General features: G+C 51.1%; 12 protein-coding genes across 12 annotated transcripts; 8 read left to right on the forward strand and 4 right to left on the reverse strand.

Annotated features, from left to right (window-relative positions):
• Positions 1-262: 262 nt before the first annotated feature.
• Positions 263-992, reverse strand: N7509_009049 (ubiquitin-like protein HUB1; the record flags this gene model as incomplete). Its single annotated transcript, XM_056633686.1, has 3 exons — positions 263-284; positions 349-487; positions 581-992. 3 exons carry the CDS (start codon positions 990-992, stop codon positions 263-265), a joined length of 573 nt encoding a protein of 190 aa, XP_056484306.1.
• A 419-nt stretch (positions 993-1,411) lies between these two features.
• Positions 1,412-2,065, forward strand: N7509_009050 (PIG-H family GPI synthesis protein; the record flags this gene model as incomplete). The annotated part of the gene is made up of 2 exons (XM_056633687.1): positions 1,412-1,745; positions 1,809-2,065. The coding sequence occupies 2 exons, from the start codon at positions 1,412-1,414 to the stop codon at positions 2,063-2,065; spliced, it is 591 nt and encodes a 196-aa protein (XP_056484307.1).
• A 216-nt stretch (positions 2,066-2,281) lies between these two features.
• N7509_009051 (pseudouridine synthase DEG1) lies at positions 2,282-4,101 on the reverse strand (the record flags this gene model as incomplete). Its single annotated transcript, XM_056633688.1, has 2 exons — positions 2,282-3,280; positions 3,346-4,101. The coding sequence occupies 2 exons, from the start codon at positions 4,099-4,101 to the stop codon at positions 2,282-2,284; spliced, it is 1,755 nt and encodes a 584-aa protein (XP_056484308.1).
• A 631-nt stretch (positions 4,102-4,732) lies between these two features.
• N7509_009052 (uncharacterized protein) lies at positions 4,733-5,573 on the forward strand (the record flags this gene model as incomplete). Its single annotated transcript, XM_056633689.1, has 3 exons — positions 4,733-4,812; positions 4,931-5,357; positions 5,412-5,573. The coding sequence occupies 3 exons, from the start codon at positions 4,733-4,735 to the stop codon at positions 5,571-5,573; spliced, it is 669 nt and encodes a 222-aa protein (XP_056484309.1).
• Positions 5,574-6,412: 839 nt separating this feature from the next.
• On the reverse strand, positions 6,413-7,424 carry rps0 (40S ribosomal protein uS2; the record flags this gene model as incomplete). Its single annotated transcript, XM_056633690.1, has 2 exons — positions 6,413-7,163; positions 7,255-7,424. The coding sequence occupies 2 exons, from the start codon at positions 7,422-7,424 to the stop codon at positions 6,413-6,415; spliced, it is 921 nt and encodes a 306-aa protein (XP_056484310.1).
• A 353-nt stretch (positions 7,425-7,777) lies between these two features.
• N7509_009054 (mitochondrial 37S ribosomal protein uS15m) lies at positions 7,778-8,762 on the forward strand (the record flags this gene model as incomplete). Its single annotated transcript, XM_056633691.1, has 2 exons — positions 7,778-7,823; positions 7,900-8,762. 2 exons carry the CDS (start codon positions 7,778-7,780, stop codon positions 8,760-8,762), a joined length of 909 nt encoding a protein of 302 aa, XP_056484311.1.
• A 762-nt stretch (positions 8,763-9,524) lies between these two features.
• On the forward strand, positions 9,525-11,286 carry N7509_009055 (uncharacterized protein; the record flags this gene model as incomplete). Its single annotated transcript, XM_056633692.1, has 2 exons — positions 9,525-9,737; positions 9,787-11,286. The coding sequence occupies 2 exons, from the start codon at positions 9,525-9,527 to the stop codon at positions 11,284-11,286; spliced, it is 1,713 nt and encodes a 570-aa protein (XP_056484312.1).
• A 132-nt stretch (positions 11,287-11,418) lies between these two features.
• N7509_009056 (uncharacterized protein) lies at positions 11,419-13,360 on the forward strand (the record flags this gene model as incomplete). Its single annotated transcript, XM_056633693.1, has 2 exons — positions 11,419-12,170; positions 12,220-13,360. The coding sequence occupies 2 exons, from the start codon at positions 11,419-11,421 to the stop codon at positions 13,358-13,360; spliced, it is 1,893 nt and encodes a 630-aa protein (XP_056484313.1).
• Positions 13,361-13,596: 236 nt separating this feature from the next.
• spb4 (ATP-dependent RNA helicase SPB4) lies at positions 13,597-15,647 on the reverse strand (the record flags this gene model as incomplete). Its single annotated transcript, XM_056633694.1, has 4 exons — positions 13,597-13,795; positions 13,887-14,726; positions 14,786-15,292; positions 15,352-15,647. 4 exons carry the CDS (start codon positions 15,645-15,647, stop codon positions 13,597-13,599), a joined length of 1,842 nt encoding a protein of 613 aa, XP_056484314.1.
• Positions 15,648-16,125: 478 nt separating this feature from the next.
• N7509_009058 (diacylglycerol/polyprenol kinase family protein) lies at positions 16,126-17,232 on the forward strand (the record flags this gene model as incomplete). The annotated part of the gene is made up of 1 exon (XM_056633695.1): positions 16,126-17,232. The coding sequence occupies one exon, from the start codon at positions 16,126-16,128 to the stop codon at positions 17,230-17,232; it is 1,107 nt and encodes a 368-aa protein (XP_056484315.1).
• Positions 17,233-17,855: 623 nt separating this feature from the next.
• N7509_009059 (flavin monoamine oxidase family protein) lies at positions 17,856-19,435 on the forward strand (the record flags this gene model as incomplete). The annotated part of the gene is made up of 2 exons (XM_056633696.1): positions 17,856-18,299; positions 18,362-19,435. 2 exons carry the CDS (start codon positions 17,856-17,858, stop codon positions 19,433-19,435), a joined length of 1,518 nt encoding a protein of 505 aa, XP_056484316.1.
• A 568-nt stretch (positions 19,436-20,003) lies between these two features.
• Positions 20,004-21,683, forward strand: N7509_009060 (putative aromatic-L-amino-acid decarboxylase; the record flags this gene model as incomplete). Its single annotated transcript, XM_056633697.1, has 4 exons — positions 20,004-20,052; positions 20,117-21,041; positions 21,108-21,198; positions 21,276-21,683. 4 exons carry the CDS (start codon positions 20,004-20,006, stop codon positions 21,681-21,683), a joined length of 1,473 nt encoding a protein of 490 aa, XP_056484317.1.
• Positions 21,684-21,739: the final 56 nt, after the last annotated feature.

Below are 21,739 nucleotides of genomic sequence, written 5' to 3' on the forward strand. Positions count from 1 at the left end.
TACTGCCTGAGACATAAACACAAGCAATTCCATTTGTCGGTAGATACAGATATGTGAGGAAGAGCAGAGCAAAAGCCAACAAGACGATTTAAAATGAAATAATCCAAGCGAAAAAAGAAAAAGAAAAAAGAAAAAAAATGTGACAACCGCTCCCATACTCCTGGTCCATGATAATAACTGGTTTTTGGTTCCTTTGGCCATGGATTTTCGGAAATATTGAAATGTTCCACCACTGTTTTCCGGCCTGCGACATGGACTCTCATCATTCTCCGGTACCGACCTCCCTATACAAGTATTAGTATTGCTGCTGGTCGTGATAATAGGGTCTGGAATAGCTTCGAGGCTCACAAGTCAAGTTGTACTCCGTTGCTCACTCCGTAATCCTCCAACGTTAATTGGTCCTTGAAGGGACGCTCGCCCTGGCGTTTGAGAAGAATTTCATGAGGCTCACGACCGATGCGGGCAGCTACATAAGCTTTGAATAGTTCTGAGAAGGCGTTAGCGGGTCGTCTTGGTATATTCCTGACCATCGCCAGTTTCCCGAAACAATGTCCGGAAAGCAACATCATGCCGGACTTACTGATTGGATCTGATGCCAGACAAGGGATTGCAGCCTTGGTGCCCAGACGATCATTCACATGAACCACAATCATGGGCTCGCCGGATTGGGGGAGAACCGGCTTCTTGTCCTTCTTCTTCTTTTCCTTCTTCTCCTTCTTCTCGCCGTCTTCCCGTGGTGCATCTCGGTCGTCGCGTCGTCGGTCGCGGTTACGGTCGCCATCTCTGTTCTTGTCGCCGTCGTGTTCTCTGCGCGGTGAGCGAGGGCGATCGTTTCGGTCTCTGTAGCCTCGATCTAGTTTGCGCTCGTCGCCCCGGTCATCGTCGTCGCGCCGCTTCTCTTTCCAGCGAAATCCTCCGGTCTTTTTCGGTCGACCTCGGGCGCCATCGTCTCGCCGATTAGGGGACCTGCTGCGTGATCGGTCTCCCATCATCCAGTTTCGGGGTGAAGGAGAGTGAGGTTGATGCCTGACTGTCCCAGCAGCGATGCCAACGAAGATAGGCACATCGGAAACACGTGACGAGGGCCTGTACTCCGTAGTCAAGAACAGAAAACACGGAGCCCACACACAGCAGGCAGCGAATAGAATATCAGAACAAAAAGGTGGGCCCTAAAGCAACACTTGGGACAAAGATGATTGTTGATTCGGTGGGGGTATTCCCTCCTTGGCAAACTAGCTCACGTGAGAAACGCCCTGGAAGCTTCAAGCCTCAGGCTTCATTTCCATATCAGGCTAGCCTGTATCTGTCTCCGATTTGACCTTCGCGCAGGACGGGGCAGCGCTTCGATCTTGTTCTAACTGCGATTGACTGCCAGTGTATACGCGCATCACCGTGATTCCCCGCCATTACAATGCCAGGCCGCTTAATAGTCCAGCGGCCGTCGCCGACGACCGTCAGCTTCACCGTCTCCAACGCGTCACCGCGCTCCAGCTCCCCCGCAAAGATCCTATTTGGAATCCAGATCCTCCTGCGCGCACTCCTCTTTTGCTGTGTTATCCTTGGCCTCACAGCACGACTTCGATATTTAGTTTTGCTCCAGGGTGAAAACCTGGCCCAATGGCAGGCCATCTGGTCCAGTCCATTCGGAGCTCATTTGTGCAGCGTAGTCGACAGATACAATCCCTGGGCCATGGCAGTAGTCAGCGTATTAGTGATCTATGGGGTATTCAAGAGAGGATATACCGGTATGTCAAAACGGATGAATCAGGAATCTTCCCCCCAATGTATCGACTAATGCAACCATCTAGAGGAATCACTTCTCGTTATCCGAGGCTTTGGCATCCAGACCTCAACATCCTCCTCCACCTACCTTTCTTCGGCTGCGACAAGATTCATTCCAACTACACAGATTCAAGACATTGTCATCCATGAGGCCTTCAAGGGATTCGAGGTCCGATTCTATCTGGCAGTGATTGTAGAAAGCGAGCCAGATGTTCTGGTGGTCTTTCCGGTAGGACCTACGTTCTCATGGTGTTGTACTCGGGCTAACGATGCTGGTGTTTAGCAATTACTACCGAAACGGGAAATCCTAGAAGAAGTATGGAGGGGTTCTCGGCGTTGTCTTTATGATGCGAAATCATGATAGAATACAATCTACGTTCAGGTCACGTTGAGGGTTGCCAGCACCTCGAAATTTAGCCTTGCACGGATGATGCGAATTATGCTTTTTTTTTGCTTGCTAGGAATGGTCTATATGCAATTATGAGTATGTGCCACGATCTTACAGGGACGCGCTCTGTTCAGCCGCTTCCTTGGCTGCCATTTTGCGCTCCTTTGATGCCAACCACTTGGCATTCTGAACCTCCACAGGCTCATTCCTGGTTTTCTTCATGACAGGAACATATTTCCCACCCGTGCGAGTGTCATCAGCCCCCTGCCAGACCTTGGCGCCTCGGTTTTGCTTCTTACCGGTTCCATGCTTGATATCAATGTGCTCTGTCAGACTCTGGTCACCTTGACCAACAGTCAAATCCAGCAGGGCACCAGCCAAAATTTCATCCATCTTGCGTTGTCTCCAAACGCCCCATAATCCATCGACTACCCCCTTCATACCAAACTTGCTATCGCTCTTGGGGCTGCGATTCTTGTTCTGTCGTGGGTCACCTGCGTACAGCCAGTTCAGGGCGTCGTCTCGGCTGCCGGAACTTTCGTCGGGGAAGATGCAGTCCCACAGTACCAGCGGGGCATCAGATGCCATCTCATATGAAGGTTTCCGTGGGGTTTTTTCCACGTCCAGCAAGTCTGCGACGATTGATGGGGGTTCAAGTCCCTGTCCGACCAGGAACAAGATTGCGACCATATGCCGAACTTGGTGCCAGAGGAAGGCAGAGCCGTACAGAGTGAATGAATACACATGGGGAGGCGCCTCCGCAGACAGGTCTGAAGAAACCATGTCTACATCCTGTGGAGAGTCCTCTTGCGACTGGAATCCAGGCCGGGTCACATATCCCAGAGGATTGGTCTTGGGGTCGACACGCTCAATGTCGGAGCGAAAAATCATTCGCTCAAAATTCTTGATTTGCTTGCTCGTATCCAGCTTGCAGAAGTTTCGGAAATCATGCGTACCTTCGAAGGACTTGGCTGCTTCGCGCATAGCTTCAATATCCAACCAACCCTCGCGCAACTTCTCGCGGGGTCCTTGGCCATTTTGAGCCCGATTTTCAAACCCAAATGCTCCCGGGTAGGAGAGAAAGCCGGCTGGGTGAAGAAGTACCGGTATCTGCGTTCGCGACAGGAAAAGCGAGCATCGAACTCAGGTGGAGGGTTGGGACACCAAGCAAGAACCCGGATATCACCCGGAAGAACTCTGTTCAGAATGGATACATATTCAAGTTCGTCGGCGATATCGTCCCAATCCTGGTTGGTGGGCTGCTCCACCTGCATGCCATTATTCTCTACCTCCTGCTCTGTAGTCTTGGTCGCGAGCTTGGGTCTAGCGCTGCGGACTCGCACTCCAATGACTTGTCCAAACGCACTCACTCCCCGGTCAGTCCTACCCGCCTTCGAGTAGTCACATCCATCCCAATGAATGCAGTATGGGCGTAGCTCCCGCGGCTGGGTATCATTCGGCTCGTCGGAAGAGCTCGTCTCAGGAAGAATCAAACGTGTTCGTCGCATGGCTTTCCACAATATCTCTTCAATCGTAGGAAGTGGTGTAACGTTCCCATTCGTGTGTTCGAGGCCATTGTATTGCTGTCCAAGGTATGCGAATTTGAGCGCGATAAATCGGGTATTGTACTTGGACGGATCAAATCCGCGGGACTCTTTGACTGTCTGGGATGGTGGCGCAGGTGTGTTGACAATGTCATCGGGGGAATGGGCTCTCTTCTTGTTCGGTTGGGCGGAGGATGGAGGGGCCGGAATGGCAGGTTCGTAGATGCCTTCTGCGACGGGCACGCGTGATGATTCTTGTATCGGGGGAATCGTATACTGCGTGTTCTGTGAGTGTAGCTGTCGCTCAAGCTCTGTGATCCGACTAATCAAGTTCGAATTGGACCAGGTAGTGTAGTCGGGTTGCCCCTCGGCACTGGCGACCGCCATGATTTGGAGCGTTGGCGAACGGTTCTGGGTGAGTGAGCGCGCTTGTGACTTGATGGCGTGTTGAATGAAGGTACCCTGCGAAGACAATCTGACTGATATTCTCCACATACCACCTCTGGTGATTTGAAGAGAAATTTGTCTCGCTTGGTGTGGACTCGGAGTTTTGCTGGGCCGCAACTGGAGAAATTTAATGTCCGCGGAGGATCTAGTATTTGTCGTAATATTTACTGTATTGTACTGTAATTGCTCCTCCCATCCGCAGTGGATGTTGCGGCGAGCATGTATTGGGTGGTTTTCGACCTTGATATATTCAGCTGAAGTAGCAAATTAACCTTAAAGGGCTCTGTATGGGTTTGGAACTAATTTTACGAGTATAATGTGTGGTATTGGTGATATCGCTTGATTTCGTGGTCAATCATAAGCCTTGATAACTGTGCCCCAGACCAAGTTTATATATCGGTGTAGATCCACATCAATCTTTGACCAGGTGATCTGCGGGACGACAGTTGGGTATGACAACGTGGAATTAACACTTCATTTACCCCCCGCCACAATCTTATTTTCTTTTGCGAACTCTGGGAATGCTACCCAGGTAGCCTCCTGAATATAAAGAGCATATAAAAGTGATAGGATGTCCGACATAGAAACTGATGAGAGGGTAACATTGCTACTCGTGGGTGACGCTGAATGTGGAAAATCCACCTTCTTATCGTGAGTCATGACTCCAATCTACGGTGCTTATGTTCTCAGAGAGAGATATTTGCCTTTGGATTTGCAAACGCTGCCTAGGAGGAAATGGATGCTGACTCCAGGGCTGATGATTGAACAGACGTCTCAAGAGTGGCAAGCGGCCTACGCCATCACAAACCGGGGCCGCAACAGATGCCAGCCTCCCCGAGACTTTACGCGATAGTGACCAGCCGTTTATCTATGATATTCGCTTTGCAAAGAAGAAATTCACTCTAGAGCTCTATGACACTGCGAGTCCTAACCAGCACTGGACGTCCCTTCAGCCAGACGTGGTAGTCATAGCATTTGATATCTCCAACCGCAATACACTAGCTGGGCTTATAACGGTAACCAACTCTGCCAAAAGGATCGGTTTCCACTCAGACGCTAATATAATTAACCGACAGTGGCGAAATGAAATAACGCGACATTTTCAACATGGTCATGGTGAGCGCATTCCCGTGATGCTGCTGGGATTGAAACGAGATCTGCGGACCGAAGGGGAGGGTATCATATACCCGCAAGAGGTACGTTCAGACAAAGAGAATATATAAGGCGACTCAACTAACGATCTTGCGAAGGCATATCGAATTGCCCAGGAGCTCCGCTGCGATAGATATGCCGAATGTTCGGCTGTGACAGGCGAGCTTCTTGCAGAAACGTTTGAAGATCTGGCCCGGATGGCCGGGATGGCAACCACAACAAAAGGTGGTCAAACTGCCGGGGGTTGTAGTATTCTTTAAGAGGGTTTATGCGAAACTGGAAATGAACAACTTGGGACAAGACCGACGGCTGTGAATGCTGGGCAGCAGTTACTTGATAGTCCGGCGTTTGCATATACATAATGCTATCTGAATAAACCTAAACTCCATATGCCCTCACTACTATTTACTTTACAGCAATTTAGGACCGCGATCATACAGGACCATGACATCCATGAATCTTACAGGGAAGTATGGGCCGTGATTTACTAATACCTCCTAACCAACCGTTTTGGTGTCTCTGATATAGCAGCCAGTTACACTACATGCTCTACGCAGGACTTGAAATACCGAGCACACCTTTTTCCGAATACTAGATGATACATACAGGGAGAAACCAAGGTAACGATCAAGTCCACCTTGTAGATTGACAGCACAGGGCTTTCCCCCAGTCACATATCCGTGACTGGATCTCTTTCCCTCATAAGCGCCAGTCAATATTTGACGTCGCTATTCCTCCCGGATGCGAAAACAAGAAAATCATGAAGAGTGCTGGTAAATGAGACCACTGATGCAAAAAAGACTGGAAGTTTCCCGGTGAAAAGCTCTTTTTTCTTCTGCTGTTTTTCAGTTCTTTTTGTTTTTGAACACTTGAACAGAAACTAGGATAGACATGTCAAGGGGGGGTTTCGGGAGATAATTCGATTCCATTGTTGTCAATGGATCCGTCGAAAGAACAAACAAGAGCATTTTCCTTTTTTCCTTGTGACCCAATGGGCACTCGGAATCGTCACAATCATCCCAGATCGCCATAGCTTTTCGGGTTGATATCACACTTTCTCCCCCCTTTCAACGCCATCCAAAGTTACCGCCTAGCAAATTTACCACTTGGTCTCGGTGGTGGCAGTGGTGGCAGCAGCCTGGGTGGTCTCAGCAGCCCACTCAGTGTTTTGCTGGGTGGAGCTGGCAGCCCAGTCAGCACCGTCAGCCTCCCAGCTGGTGGCACCAACAGCGGCGGAAGCGGCAGCGAAGGCAGTGCCAGGGGCACCGGCACCGGGAGCGTTAACATCCCAGTTGTCACCAGCGAAGCCGGACTCGACGGCACCAGCGCCAATCTCATCAGCACCCGGGGCCTTGGCCTCCTCGGCGACCTCCTTGTTCTCCTCGGCCTCAGGGTCGCGGTAGAAGTACAGGTCGACAACGGAGTCCCACTCGGTCTCGCGGGTAGCGAGGGTACCACGGAGACGGAGGATCTCACGGGCGAGCATCCACCAGACGAGACCGATGGAGTGACGACCCTTGTTGTTGGTGGGGATGGCAACATCGACGAAGTCGGTGGGGGAGTCAGTGTCGCAAAGGGCAATGACGGGGATGTTGACGAAGGAGGCCTCCTTGATGGCCTGGGCATCGGTGCGAGGGTCGGTCACGATGATGAGGCGGGGCTCCTTGAAAGAGCGGGTGATGTAGTTGGTGAAGTTACCGGGGGTGAAACGACCAGCAATGGCGGTGGCACCGGTGTGGTGGGCGAACTTCAGGACGGCACGCTGACCGTAGGGACGGGCAGAGACGACACAGACATCGGCGGGGTTGTCAATGGCGGCGATGATACGGGCGGCCAGGACGATCTTCTCCCTGTTCCATCGCAACATTGATTAGAATACTTGTCGCAAAGCTTTCCTTGTATTATCCTACACGCTGTCTCCGGGGTCTTGTTGTTGCATACCAGGTCTTGCCAATGTTCAGGACGTTGACACCGTCGGCACGGGTCTTCCAGAGGTAGGGCTCCATGTGCACCTGAAGGTTCTTGGAACCAAGGTGGCACTGAGCGGCAAGGAGCATCTCAATGTCCTGCGCGGTAGGGTTGAAAACCGGGGGGAGCTGGGAGGGGGCCATGGTGGGCGATTGATTGATTGACGAAGGGGAAAAGATCAATCGTCTGGCTCTTGTCGTGGTGATAGAGGAAAAAGATTCAAAGGCGGAGTCACGAAATCCTCGCGGGCGCTTCGGGCGAATTTCGCTAAATGTGGGCTTGAGAGCTGTTAGGGCTAGGGCAGCGAATATTAGTCATCCGGATTTCAAGGCAACAACAACTTTCATGCCTGAGGTATGAGGCCAGAAAACTACCATCAATGCGGACTAGCGTGATTGCTTCGGTCCGCAGGATTTCCCGGCCCAAAAGCTGGGAGCGCGAAGAACTTCAAACTGCAGACCGTTTGGAGAGAGCCATTGAACTTCACCTGCTCAAAATGCCCCCACGTCTATTTTCCCAGCCTTCGGTGAAGGCCCTGACCGGTACGATAGCGATTATTAACCACCCAGTATCCCGGTCTTGCACTCTGATTCTGATTCTGATCAACTTGTGTCGCAGGTTCCATCTCCGGCCGGAGCCCGCTGGTGTCTTTGTCGCGCGCAACCAGGTCTACCGTGAGGGCAGCCTCCACCAAGTCCAAGCCTCAACAGAAAACCACAGACTTCTTCCGAGCCTCTCAGGCGCGTCAACGCAAGGCGGCCAACATCTCCCGCCAAAAGGACATCCAGGCTGAGCGGGAGGCCTCACTCGGTGACCCCGTGGAAAGTCAACCGACACCTTTCATTCAAGAAATCCAGGCCATTCAGAATGGCACCCAAACCCCCTCAAGCTCCGACCTCAACTACTACCTTAAGTCCGATGAATTGAGTGGGGCGTTTCAATTCTCCAAGGACTTGACCGAGCCGCTCCAGAACCCGGATCGCGATACCGCAGACCCTCAAGCCGAGAAGGAAATTATCGAGTTGCATCAGCAACAACACCACAATGCGGAGGAGGCTATTCAGCGCATTGTGAACCTCAACAATGGCAATACCAAAGATCGTCTCCGTCTCATCGTCCAAAAATGCATTGAACAATTTGGTCGACACAGCACCGATACGGTTTTACCACCCAAGCCTGCCAGTGTGCAAGAAGAGTCCGCGACCAACCACCTTGAAAAAGTTCCTCGTGTTGGACCCGACACCGGTTCTCCCGAGGTTCAGGCAGCTATCCTCACAGCCAAGATTATGAACCTCTCTCGACACCTGCAGTCCTCCAACAAGGATAAACACAACCGCCGCAACCTTCAGATCCTTGTCCACAAGCGACAGAAGCTTCTTCAGTATATCCGCAGGAAGGAGCGTGGTGGACCCAGATGGCAAAACTTGATGGGCACGTTGGGTCTTTCCGAGGCGGCGTGGAAGGGAGAGATTTGCCTGTAGAGTGTTTCTACTATCTTGTTCGGGGCTGATTTCTCCGACCTATCATACCCCTGTATTTTGACTAGACCGTTCAGCGTGTTTCCTTGGATGCGGATTTGACATCGGAGGTTGGAGAAGACAAATCCCTTCGGTCTGAACCTGAAGTTCTTGTCCCAATGGCCGGTATTATATGTACAAATAGTAGCATTGTATTCATTACTCATATTATTTTTCTCGCTTTATAACTACCTAGTTGAATGTTCCAGATGTGCTTGTAATACTCCATAGTATGTAGTATCACTAGTACTACGAGTAACGGAGTACGAATATACTCTGGAGTATACGAGGTCACGAGGTCACAGCTCCATGAATCTCTGCCTCAGGATCCACAAAAAGTAAGGCGGTCAATAAGGTAAATATTCTGCCCTCCGCCCGAGTCAAGAAAACGCATGTCAACCATCGGAGCCTGGGCTAACTACACCAGCTCTCCGCGCCGCGATCGCACCTTCCCTCCAGAGCGAAAGTAACATCCCCGTTGCCCCTTCCGCTTCTGGAGTACAACAACACGTCTTGTCACGGCATCGCTGCCTAAACACAAAACAACAACAACACCGTCGTCTCTTCCTTCTCTTCTCTTCACTCACCACCTTTCCTACGCGTTTCGATTCACTTGCTCCTAGACTTACAGTCTGAATTACTCTTGCTTTGTGATCGAACCGTTGCTTCACACATACCTCTCGACTTTCGTCCAAACCTCACTCTGCCTGTAGCCGGCGCGTCATCATGCGCACCCGTTCCAAGCCGCTCTCCCCGAGCTCCTACATGTCGCTCGACGACAACCCCATCACCACCCGCCGCCGCCGTACCACTCGAAGTGCCTCTGCCCAGCCACAGGAGCCACAGGTCTCCCAGTCTGGCGAGTCTGCCCCTGCTCCTAAGACACCAAAGGCTCGTGGTCGAAAGAAAGGCTCTACCAAGGTTGCCAAGGGCAAAAAGGTAAGTAAATATGAAACCTCGAGAAGATCTGGCAGCTAACTAGCTCCAGAAGCCCGGCCGTCCGTCAGCCAGAGAAGCTGGCGAGATCGAACACCAAGATGCTGCTTTGACCGGCGAATCTGCTGTCAATGGTGGGCCGACAGGCCAACCTCAGGACGCGGAAGTGGAGGCCCTCGAGGCCGCTGTCAATTCGTTTGAACAGCCCACTTCCGTGCTCCCTTCCGTCGAAACAAACGACGGCGACGAGATTCCCGACACTGCCGCCAATAGTGAGTTGAACTTTCTTTCTCGAGATTCTCCCAACGGATCTGTGCTTTCCCGATCCCCTTCCGTTGGAGTGCCCGTTTCTCTACCCCATGGACTCACCCCCGAGCGACTGTCTCCTCTTCGTATCCCCTCCTCCCCTGATGCACCGCTTCCGGCTCCCTTTTTGTTTATCGAGGAGCTTTATTCCTTTGAAATGCCGGCAGCTGTTGCTCCATCGACTGGGGAATCATACCCCGCCACTTTCTACTCCCTGGACACTTCGTTCTCCGATTCAGTCATGGTTTCCGACTCTCCTGCAATTCGGCCCCTCCAACTGGAGCGCGGTTCCTCGGAACTGCAGCGTATACCCCGGCTTCGCCTCGTACCAGGGGCTCCCTGGTTCCATGGGTTCGCTGCAGGCCGGGATCCTGCGCCTGGGCCTTTCCTTTTGCCCCAGGAAACCACTCATCGGGTGTCGGAACGAGGCTCAAGTCCCGACGGTTCTGATATCCATCCGCTGGAGCTACAGCATGGATCAGCCGGGCTTGAGCCTCGTTCTGACGAGCATGTGGCTCCTTCTGGTAGCCCACATGTCTCGACCCACCGAGTGGTTCCTGGGCACAAAGGTGTCAGGTCTTGTCTTTCTCGGGCCCTGCGAAAAGTTGCTTCTCTCTTGACACCTTCCCGTCGCTCCCGAAGCCCAGTTGCTGAGGAAGAATTCGAATGGCGATATTCCAACCTGGACCAAATGCTGATCAAAGCTCCATCCCGTACAGGTACAAAATGGGGCCCCATCGGACCGAAACGCCAATATCGCAAGGACAAACAACCAGCCTACCACATCATGAGCCCTTCGAATAGTCCCTCGAACCACAACCGGGTAGAAAAGGCCTTCAAGACTACCCCGATTCGCCGAACCCGATCATCTTACGCCGCTATCTCTCGTCGTCGTCGCACTGAGGCCAGCGGTCGTATCGACCGGACTTTGTACCGCCTACCCGAGCTTTTGTCCCAGCACGAAAGTGATGGAGATGTGCCTATGACTGCTAACCCAACAACCCCCCAGACCGCACATTTTGGTCCTCCCATGACCGCGCCTGCAGCTCGTACTGCTCATTTGAACCAGGATGCCTTTACGACAGAGAACATTCCGACAGCCGGTGCAGAGTCCCTTACAGAGAACCCGCCTGCTTCTCCTGGTATCGTGAGATGGGCATTCAACAATATCTCTCGACGATGGACGAATATTCGTGATCGATATGCCGGCAATCAGCCGACTGAGGCACAAAGCCCTGGTAAGTAATCATGCTTCGCACTGCTAGATCCAATGCTAATATTGATATCTTAGGTGCTCAAACGGCGAATACCATGTTGTCTCCAGCTCCGTCAAATTTGCCTGCTCCGCCGCAAACCGATTTGAAACCCTCAAATCGTCATGTACTCACCCCTGAGACCGACTCGCTCATACTCTCTTTACTCAAGCGGACTTGACCCCGAGCTCAAAGCCCGTTGCTACGGGAGAAAGGATTCCAAACAGGATTCCAAAAAGGACTCAGACCAAAGCACGTCTGAGAAGCGCAAGCGTGAGGTGTCCCCGACTGACATTCCAAACCCGAAGGGAAGTAGCTACGGTATGGACGATGACTTTTTTGTCTTCACTGAGGAAGAGTATGCCGAAGAGGAAAAGCGCCAGGCTGAAGAGCAAAAGCGCAAAGCCGAGGAGGAAGAACATGCCGAAGCTGGCGCACCTTCCGCCAAGAAAATCCGTGTTGATCAACCAAAGTGGCCCAGTCGCCGTTCTACTCACCGTTCATCCACGAAAGTTTGCGCTGGAGCTTCGTCGCCTTCACAACAACCTGGATTCCAACCAAACCGCCGGCAGACATATGAACCGACCCCTCTGGAGACGATCGAATCCAGTCGTTTGCTAGAAGAAGCCGAGGCTCACTCCGAGGCCCAAACCGCCACAGATTCGAATGCTGTGCACCCGGATCCTAGTTCTGATACGCCTGGTGAGTACCAGGTCCCAGGATCATTTTCATACTATTCCCCACCCCTTCGCCCCCCCGGATTTACGCACCGGACCTCTCAGACTGCCACCCCGAATGAACATGGAATATCCGAAGTCCCCCACAATTCTTCACCTCCATCCTCTCCTCCAAGGATTCCGGAGGAGTTTCCCTCGAGGTCCAGGTTTCATCCCGAACCCACATGGAACATTTGAAGTTCCCTACAGTTCCTCCCCTCCGTCTTCCCCTCCGTCTTCTCCCCCAGCAGTTCCGCAGGAGATCACTCGAGGACCAGATTCTATCCCGAATCCACACGGGACATTTGAAGTCCCTTCCAGCTCTTCAGATGTTGAAATGATGGACGTCTCAGATACTGACCATCCAACTCAAGTCTCGAATTCCGTGTCTCGTGACACGATAAACTGGCCCACACAAGCCGACCTCGCCGAGGCAAGAGAGCTCGGGCCCGGCATTGTCAACGGTATGTCTCAAGCTCATCTTTTTGCCATGTGGAATCGCAGGCGTCGCAGAGAGCGCAGAGAGCGCGAAAACCGACCTATGAGACGAGCCCCTGGAACGATCAACAACCAAAGTGAAGATCCTACCAACTCGACATTGCTAGGTTCCTCTCAAATTTCTGGTGAAGATGATCTTCTCCCCCCCTATGGAGAAGCCATCAGAAATGCGACAGGCAACAATGAAACCTCAATTCCCCTTACGTCTGACCCCTTGGACGAACCTCCGGACGCCGTTGTGAATTTCAACCCAGACGGTACACTCGCTGATGATCAAGTTGCTGCCGCAGTTTCCGACTCGGACGATGAATCGCCGTTGACCCGCGCTCGCACCAAAGCTGAACAATTCAAACCGAAGACCCCGAGTCGTCTGCGTGAAGCTCACCGCTTCTCTTCCAGCATGACTCGTACCTCGCCCTTTTCCCAGGCCGACATTGCCCCTCCTGTTTTCGATCGCCAAGAACCCGCTCCGCCGCCAGCATTTGATAACCAGCCAGCATCCGAGAACCAGCCAGCACCCGAGAACCAGCCAGCACCCGAGAACCCCCCCCGCTTTTTTGACACATTTGAGGAAATAGAGAGAGAAGCCAACGCCGATTGGCTCTACAGGCAATGCCCCAGCGGGGACTTGCGCCAGCTGAGATGGCCGCCGAAGATCAGTCTCATCGATCAGATTCGCTCCCATGGAGTCGATCTCACCGATGAGGATATTGCCATTGCGGACGAAGCCTGGAATGACCCGGTTCAACGAGAGATAGATTTGAATGCGATGCGGACTGTGCTCGCGACATCCATGAGCAAGCCTGACGGTGCTCCCGTTGACATGTCTGCATGGGATTCACGACCCCAGTAATTGACTCGATTTGGGGCTCTTGTGCGCTTGCATGTACCATAAAAAGAAGTTGTATTGAGTATTTGTGGGCTGATTTACTTCATGACTGATGACACCTGAGAAGTTGCATTCTTATCATTTGTGGCGGGTTTTTTTTTAATTGTTTCAAATTCAATCAACTTCTCTTCTTTCTCACAAAGGAAATTAGATGGACATGTCTTGGGACGTGATCAATTCATTGTGGATAATGTAATTATTTAGTCGAAACCTGTGAATTCTTCCCCATTGCCATTTGCATTTGGAGCATCTTCTTTCGCTGCGATTCTTGCCTGTCGTTCCTGTTCATTCTTTGCCCTAATCTCCTCAATCATGCGTTCTGTCTCACGCGCCTTTTGTTTCTCCTCCTCTGGCAGCTGTTCCCATCTCTCCATTTCCTTTCGTGATTTCTTGGCCTCTCTGCGTTTGAATTTCTTATCTCGTGCTTCTTGGTTTTGACTCCAAGAGGCATTCTCAACCGCACGTCGCTTTCGGGAGTCCTCCTGGTTACCCTGGGCCTGGGCCTGGGCCTGGGCTTGCATATTCTTCCATCATCTCCTTGCGCCGCTTTTCTTTCTGCTTATCCTTGTAGGTAAAATTATCCCAGTCTAGACTGACGCCCAATGTGCGGTCTCCAGTAAAACTACGCAGCTCGGGCATCTTGGGCAACTTGAGCAGACCCCATGCTCTGCCAAGGGCGTCCCAGTCGAGATCTGCGACTCGGAAGATGCTGCTTGCCTGGTGCTTGCTATAACTTCGAAGCCAGCTAACGAAGGCCTTTTGGCCCTTATCGTAATGACTGCGGTCTTGTCGCATGATCTTGCGGACGGCTTCCGTTGCAGCAGCAGCATCATCGTCGGAAGGAATGGGGAGATTATAGGGAGCCACTGGGGTCTTGCGAACCTCCAGGAATGAAACATAGTCTTCTTCTCGCCCCGGGTGAAGTAGGACGATACTCAGACCTCGGCGTCCGGCACGCCCGGCACGACCGCATCGGTGGATGAAAGTTTTTGGGTCAGAGGGAGGATCGATTTGGACGACCAGGTCAACGGATGGAATATCCAGACCCCGAGAGGCGACATCAGTCGTAAGAAGGATGGAGGGGGTGGCAGCGGTGGTGAAGCGAGTAAAGTTCTTTTGGCGCACGTTGGAAGCGTGTTTGCCATGCAGCGGAACCAGTAAAAACTCGTCTCCCAAGATTAGTGGAAGCATCATCGAAAGATAATCAACACTTGAACACGTTGAAACAAAGAAGATTGTCTTCTGGGGTGTCGGTTGGACGGTTGAGAGGATTTGTTTCAGGATAGAGTATTTATGCGCCGGGGGTGTTGTAAGGTAAGTCATTTGCAGACTGATAGCAATGTCAGAACTGGGAAATCGAATAATGCTGAATAACCACGATCAACATACCTTGCTGGTGTGCGCTTGTCCTTAACTCCGGAGCCGCCCCTGACCTTGACAGCTACTTTGACAGGATTCCGGAGACCCACACGGACGATTTGGTCGACGGCTTCGCTGATACTGGCACTGAAAAGACCCGTCCTTCGCTGCTTGGGCAGATGGCGGAGGATCCTCTGAAGATCATCCTTGAAGCCGAGATCCAGAAGCCTGTCCGCCTCATCAAGGACCAGCATTTCAAACGATGACTGCGGACAGTGTACATGGGGCGACGACAAAAGTTCGAGCAGTCTTCCTGGGGTGGAAACCAAAACGTTCGGTGATCGCTTGAGGAATGAACTGAGATCCTCCGCAGGGGTTGTTGTGCCGCCTAGCAAGAGCTGGGGGACCACCTTTAGGGTGGAAGATGAGGTTTTAGGACGAGGCGCATCTCCTTCGGGTGGATTAATCGCCGCCGCAGATGCGGGGTGGAATTCGAGTAGTGATAAAAGGACTTGATAGATCTGCGACGCAAGTTCTCTAAGAAAAGAATAAGTATTAGCAAGGAGAATCTCTTCAACAATCGCGCCGAAGCTTACCTTGTTGGGGAGATAATGATTGCTCCAATATGGTGTTTTTTGAGAGGCTCATCAAGGCGTAGAAGCTTTTCCACCACGGGAATCAGGAAGGATAGGGTCTTTCCGCTACCAGTAACAGCTTCCACAACCACGTCCTTGTGCGCCATGAATAGCGGAATGGCCGAAGCCTGAACTGGGGTCATGCGGGTGAAGCCCATGGAGGATACGGCGTCGAGAGCCCATTGCGACAGTGGGGGGTTGAGGCCATCCCATGTCCGGGAAGACGTGCTGGGCTTTTGTTTTGGCTTGGGGACCATTTTCACCCTAGTTTGATATAAAATTCAAGGGCCTTGAAGATGTTGATCGCGATCTCCAAGTCCATCTCCGCAGAAAAAAAAAAAACCCGCGAATGCAAATTGTTATCGATAAGACCCACACGTGACCCATTACCCCCGGCCCCGAACTTTCGTGGCCGCGGCACTGCCGGATGCTCGCAGGACCTTTCTTTTTTTAAACTTCGCGTCTAACACTGCCTCGTTCAATTCTCGGGCATTCTCTTCCCCTTTCCTGTGCACTCAATAATGCGCTACAATTTACCTCTGTGTTTCAACACCCTATTGTCCCTGATCGACCTTGCGCGGGTGCCCAGAAAGATCGCCCATCATTCCGTCGTTAGGAAGATCATTGATACCCTGTGGCAGTCTTACTAGCGACACCGTGAATTCTTGTGCTCGACCATTGCTTGGTCTCGTTCATACCCCAGCACTTCCACCATTCGCCGTACGACCGTCCAATATGCCTTCGACGCCAAACAACGTTCCAGAGACCCCCCGAGTCATCTCTCCCTCACCCTCCCTCTCCGACAGATCTGACGCACGTGATGGATATCTTGCGCCCACAACACGCTCAGCAGCTCGCCGACAGAACCCTTCGGGGGTCTCAGAAGAGAGTTCAGGATCAGGGAGATCTCGTAGTCCACCTGAATCTACCCCGAGCCGATCAACGCGACAGCGCCGGTCCAACCCCATGATCCCAGCCTCGCCGCCCAACGGTAAAGCCTCCAATGGCTTTTTATCGCCCAAGCTTCCCGATGGCGCGCGCGATATATCACGATCACCATCACCGCTTGGTCTCATTCCTTTACACTCCCGCTATCGCAACTTCATTCACCGCCATGAAATCCCCCGCAAACTTCTCCACGTGTCAATCGGCTTTCTGACTCTGGGTCTGTATAGCCGTGGGGTTCAGACACTGCAGATTACCCCCGTGTTATTTTCTGCTTTAGTTCCAATCGCAGTGACTGATATTGTCCGTCATCGCTCGGAGAAGGTTAACAAACTTTACATTCGCTGCATGGGCGCTCTCATGCGTGAGACCGAGGTCTCTGGTTATAATGGCGTGATTTGGTATCTCCTCGGAGCATACGTCGTCCTGCGTTTCTTCCCCAAGGACGTCGGTGTCATGGGCGTGCTTCTTCTCAGTTGGTGTGATACTGCCGCATCTACATTTGGCCGTATCTACGGCCGCTACACTCCTCGCCTTCGACCCGGAAAGAGCTTGGCTGGAACTCTGGCTGCCTGGGCTGTTGGCGTTGCCACTGCTGCCTCATTCTGGGGCTGGTTCGTTCCCTACATGGGAGCTTTCCCCAACGACCCACAAGACGCATTTATGTTCACAGGCCGTCTGAATTTACTTCCCGACTGTGTTCGAGGTCTCATCGGCATGGAGCCGTCATCCGCTGGTGTCATCACTGGCCCACTGGCCCTTGGCGCGATGAGCGTCGTGTCTGGTGTTGTGGCTGCTGGCAGCGAGTTCATTGATCTTTGGGGCTGGGACGACAACCTGACCATCCCAGTTCTGAGTGGGCTGGGACTTTGGGGATTCCTCAAAGTATTTGGCTAAATACAACATATTCCTTCTTTCTATTATAAATTTTCTTCCCTTATGGCACAGCAGGCACATCTCTTCTCATGTACTGGTGTTGAATGCTTAGATGATTGGATGTTTAGCTTTCCTGGGCATGGCATTGCATCGGATTCGAATTCTGGCTTAGACAGGGCGAACGGTCGATGTTGTTTCGCCACACTATGAATATTGTTACCCCCTTGTGATTAATCGTTTTCTCAGCTAGAGAACAGAATATTTGAACCACGATCTCCCCTGAATCAATTCCCCAAACTTAAATGTGACTCGTAGTAGGCCCAGACGATGGTTCTCTCGATATTTGCCGAATAATCTCTTCGCATCGCATGTACTTTCCCATTATCCGCGACAATCATACGACAAGAGATATGATCACCAGGGAATGCCAAGCTAGGGCTCGATCGAACGGAAACTCGGTCGGCGCTCGGAATTGGCGATCCGACCCCGATTAGAGGCGGGTAACTAAACAATGGCCCGGCCCACCAAGCATTTCCAAGGTCACCAGGAGTATAAATAGTATTAGATAGGTTTAAAGTTGATGGGATAAAGAAATAGTTGATCATTGAGGGAAATCTATCTTCTCTATCCTAGTACTACGGGCCATGCGCGATTCCTCACTTAAACCTAGCCGTGATGGCTTCCAATGGACCGAAGCAACTGGCCTTGTCGCAGGCGTGCCTACTTTGGGCCTTATACAGCCATCCTCTCATTGCAACAAGGGGAAAATTTATGATGTGTTAGTTATTGGAGGCGGTTATGCTGGACTAACGGCCTCGCGCAATCTCGCGCTTGCCGACAATCAAGTCTTGCTATTGGAGGCTCGTGATCGGATTGGAGGTCGTTCATGGTCTTCAAATATCGACGGATACCCCTATGAAATGGGCGGTACTTGGGTGCATTGGAATCAGCCCTTTATCTGGAACGAGCTGCGACGATATGATATGACGGGACAACTGGAAGTCTCGCCCAGGAAGAACGTGGAGGGTGGTGCGCGAGTCACTGTTATGATGGACGGAGAATTACTTCACATTTCGCATGATGAAGAGGTAGGCTCTCCCTCTTTCTAATTCAAATTGAATTGCCCCTTGCTAACCGGGTGGCAACCTAGGATGAGGTGATTGAGTCGGCATTCAAGAAGTTTATAAATGTTGACGGTCAATTCGCTCGTTCTATCATTCCATATCCACACGATATCGAATTCAATATGAAAGGTGTTCTGTCTTGCGATAAGATGTCAATGGCAGACAGAATGACCCAAGTCGCGTCTCAGTTGACACCCCTTGAAAAGAACATGTTCGAAGGGTTCCTGGCTATAACGCATGGTGCAAAATGGGACGAAGCATCGTTTTTTGAGCTGCTGCGGTGGTGGGCATTGATGAACTACAACTACGCTGATTTCATGGCGATTGGGTTGACCTACAAGTTAAGATGTGGTCAATCAGCTCTCGCAAGACACATATTCGACGAAGCTCGGGGCACTGGACAGGTTGATTACAGCTTTTCAACTGCCGTGGCTACAGTGAATGATAATGGGGACTTGGTTGAAGTTACGAGCAGAGACGGATCTACTTTCAGAGCCAGACGCATTGTGTGCACTATTCCACTGAATGTTCTACACACCATCAAATTTGTGCCAACTTTACCGGTCCTGAAGACTGAAGCGTCCTTGATTGGACATGCCAATCAGGTTGTCAAGTGTCATGCAGAGGTAGCAAACCCTGAAATGCGATCACTGGGTGCCACGAATTATCCAGATGGGAAGTTGACCTACACTTTTGGAGACGGAACCACTCCGGCGGGCAATACGCATCTTGTTGCATTTGGTAGCTCGCTGCCCCATGTACACCTGAGCCCGCAGACAGATGTGGAGACGACAAAAAAGGCATTTGAAGCATTTCACCCTGGTATGCGAGTCAAAAGGCTGGTTTTCCACAATTGGCATGAAGATGAATTTGCCCGTGGTGCTTGGGAGTGGCTTCGACCAGGGATGACGACCAAATATCTCCAGGCCCTGCGTGAGAGGCATGGAAATGTTTTATTTGCTAGTTCGGACTCTTCTTATGGTTGGAGAGGGTTTATTGATGGGGCAATCGAAGATGGTGGGAGAGTGTCAAGGGTTGTTGATCAAGAGCTGAAAGCAGCAGTGCATCGGCACCAGTTTGATGTTAATTCGAAGCTGTAAATAGCCTTATGTGAATTAAATTGGTACTATCGATAATAATTGAATTTTTTAGGAAATAATAATTCCAAGGTTCCAAGTGTAAATTATCATTAATTGGGTTTCAATTCATTCTAGTTAATAAACTTGAAATACAGAGATGGTGCAGGATAATTGAACCAAGAAAATAATAATAATAATAATAATAATAATAATAATAATAATAATAATAATAATAATAACGGACATGGAATCCACGAATCTTATCTCCCCTTCCTGCCACTCATCAATTGTTTCCTTCAAGTTCCCTCGGCAAATTTAATGTTGGGGCAACGCCGATGTTTGGTTCACTCGGCCTCGGAATGCCCCATCCGAGCACCATTTCATCCAGCGGGAACAATTTATTCTGTTCCGATACTCGTATTTATTCTATCGCAACTTGACCGCTGAGCTCCCTTCACTTTTCCTCTACTCATACTTCATTTCGGATAGGAATTTCCTCATCCCATCTTGCCGATTGAACGACCTGCAATTATCGTGAGGTGCCAGATTATCCAGCGTGCAACAACGAAGACATCCCCGCAATTCAAACATGGATCAGTCACAGTTTCGGGCAGCTGCGCATTCTGCCATTGATGACAGTATGTTCCCTTATAACCCCTGAAATGTCTACTTTATCGCCCTCCGTCTCACAAATTTGTATAGTCATCAGCCACTTTGATTCTATGCCTGAAAAGAGAGTCCTGCCAACTGTGGAACCAGGATATCTTCGTTCACTCGTACCAGAGAATCCTCCTGACGAGCCGGAAGAATGGGCTGCCATCCAAAAAGACATCGACTCCAAGATCAAGCCTGGCTTGACTCATTGGCAGTCTCCAAACTTCATGGCATATTTCCCAGCAGGAGTGACCTACCCCAGTATTTTGGGTGAGATGTACTCTGCTACATTCAATGCTCCCGCTTTTAATTGGCTTTGCTCCCCGGCATGTACGGAGCTCGAAACTATTGTCATGGACTGGATGGCGAAAGCCTTCGGTTTGCCTGAGTGCTTTTTGAGCTCCTCCAAAGGTGGAGGCGTCATCCAAAACAGTGCTAGCGATGCCATTGCCACTGTTATTACCGCTGCCAGAGAGAGACGAGCACGCGAGCTGGCACTGGCGGATGGCATGGAGGAAGATACTCCGGAATATGAGGATCGAAAGATCGAGCACCAGGGAAAGCTGGTTGCCATTGCTAGCGACCAGACACACAGCAGTGCTGCAAAGGGCGCGTTGATTGCTGGTACTCGTTTCCGCAGTGTGCAGACCCAGCTCGTAGACAACATGGAGATGACTGCCCCACGCCTCCGAAAGGTCTTGGAGAAGTGTGAAGAGAGCGGACTCATTCCCTATCATTTGACAATGACCCTCGGAACTACAAACTCCTGCAGCATGGATCGGTACGCCGAGATCCTGGCTTTATTGAGCGAGAAGCCTGAATGGCAACGAATTTGGGTCCACGTCGATGCTGCCTATGCTGGCGCTTCTCTGATCACGGAGGAGTGTAGTCACATTGCGAAGAATTTTGCAGAGGGTGTTGATAGCTTCAATATGAACATGCACAAGTGGCTTTTAGTCAACTTTGACGCGAGGTATGCTACTTGAACCGTATTCCATGCTGATCAATTCGCAACTTCATTACGCTAACTGAATTATAGTCTTCTTTTTGTTCGAAACCGTGTTGATCTAACCAATGCATTTGATATGACGCCAGCATACCTTCGCAACGCTTATTCGGACTCGGGAGCCGTGATTGACTATCGCAATTGGTCTTTCTCTTTGGGTCGTCGATTCCGCGCCCTCAAGATTTGGTTTGTGGTGCGCAGCTACGGCTTGAATGGCATGAAGGCATATATTCGCAAGACCATGGGCCTTGGAATATCTACGCGGATCTGATTCGTGGACGGTCCGACCTCTTTGAGATTGTCACAAAACCGGCATTCGGCTTGACTGTATTCCGCGTGAAGAACCCTCAGGCCACGACCAATGGCTCTCATGAAACAAATGGCACGATTGCGTTGTGCAAGAGGGATAAGGAGTCTGATAGTTTGACTAAAAAGGTGTATGAGCTTGTCAACTCTAGGGGTGAGATATTCATCACCTCTACTGTGATTGATGGTGTCTATGTCATTCGGGTTGTCAGCACCAACCCCATGGCTGAGGAGAAGTATGTTCGCAATGCCTTCGACATTATTGTTCGTACAACCGAGGAAGTACTCCAGCAGGAAACCTAGAGTGATTATTCTCCAGTTCAATAGGTAAATAAGATGATAAATACAAAAGTACAAAT

Source organism: Penicillium cosmopolitanum (assembly GCF_028827165.1).
Source record: "Penicillium cosmopolitanum strain IBT 29677 chromosome Unknown utg000009l:1.0-9042332.0:1.0-9050551.0, whole genome shotgun sequence".
Classification (NCBI taxonomy): Eukaryota; Fungi; Ascomycota; class Eurotiomycetes; order Eurotiales; family Aspergillaceae; genus Penicillium; species Penicillium cosmopolitanum.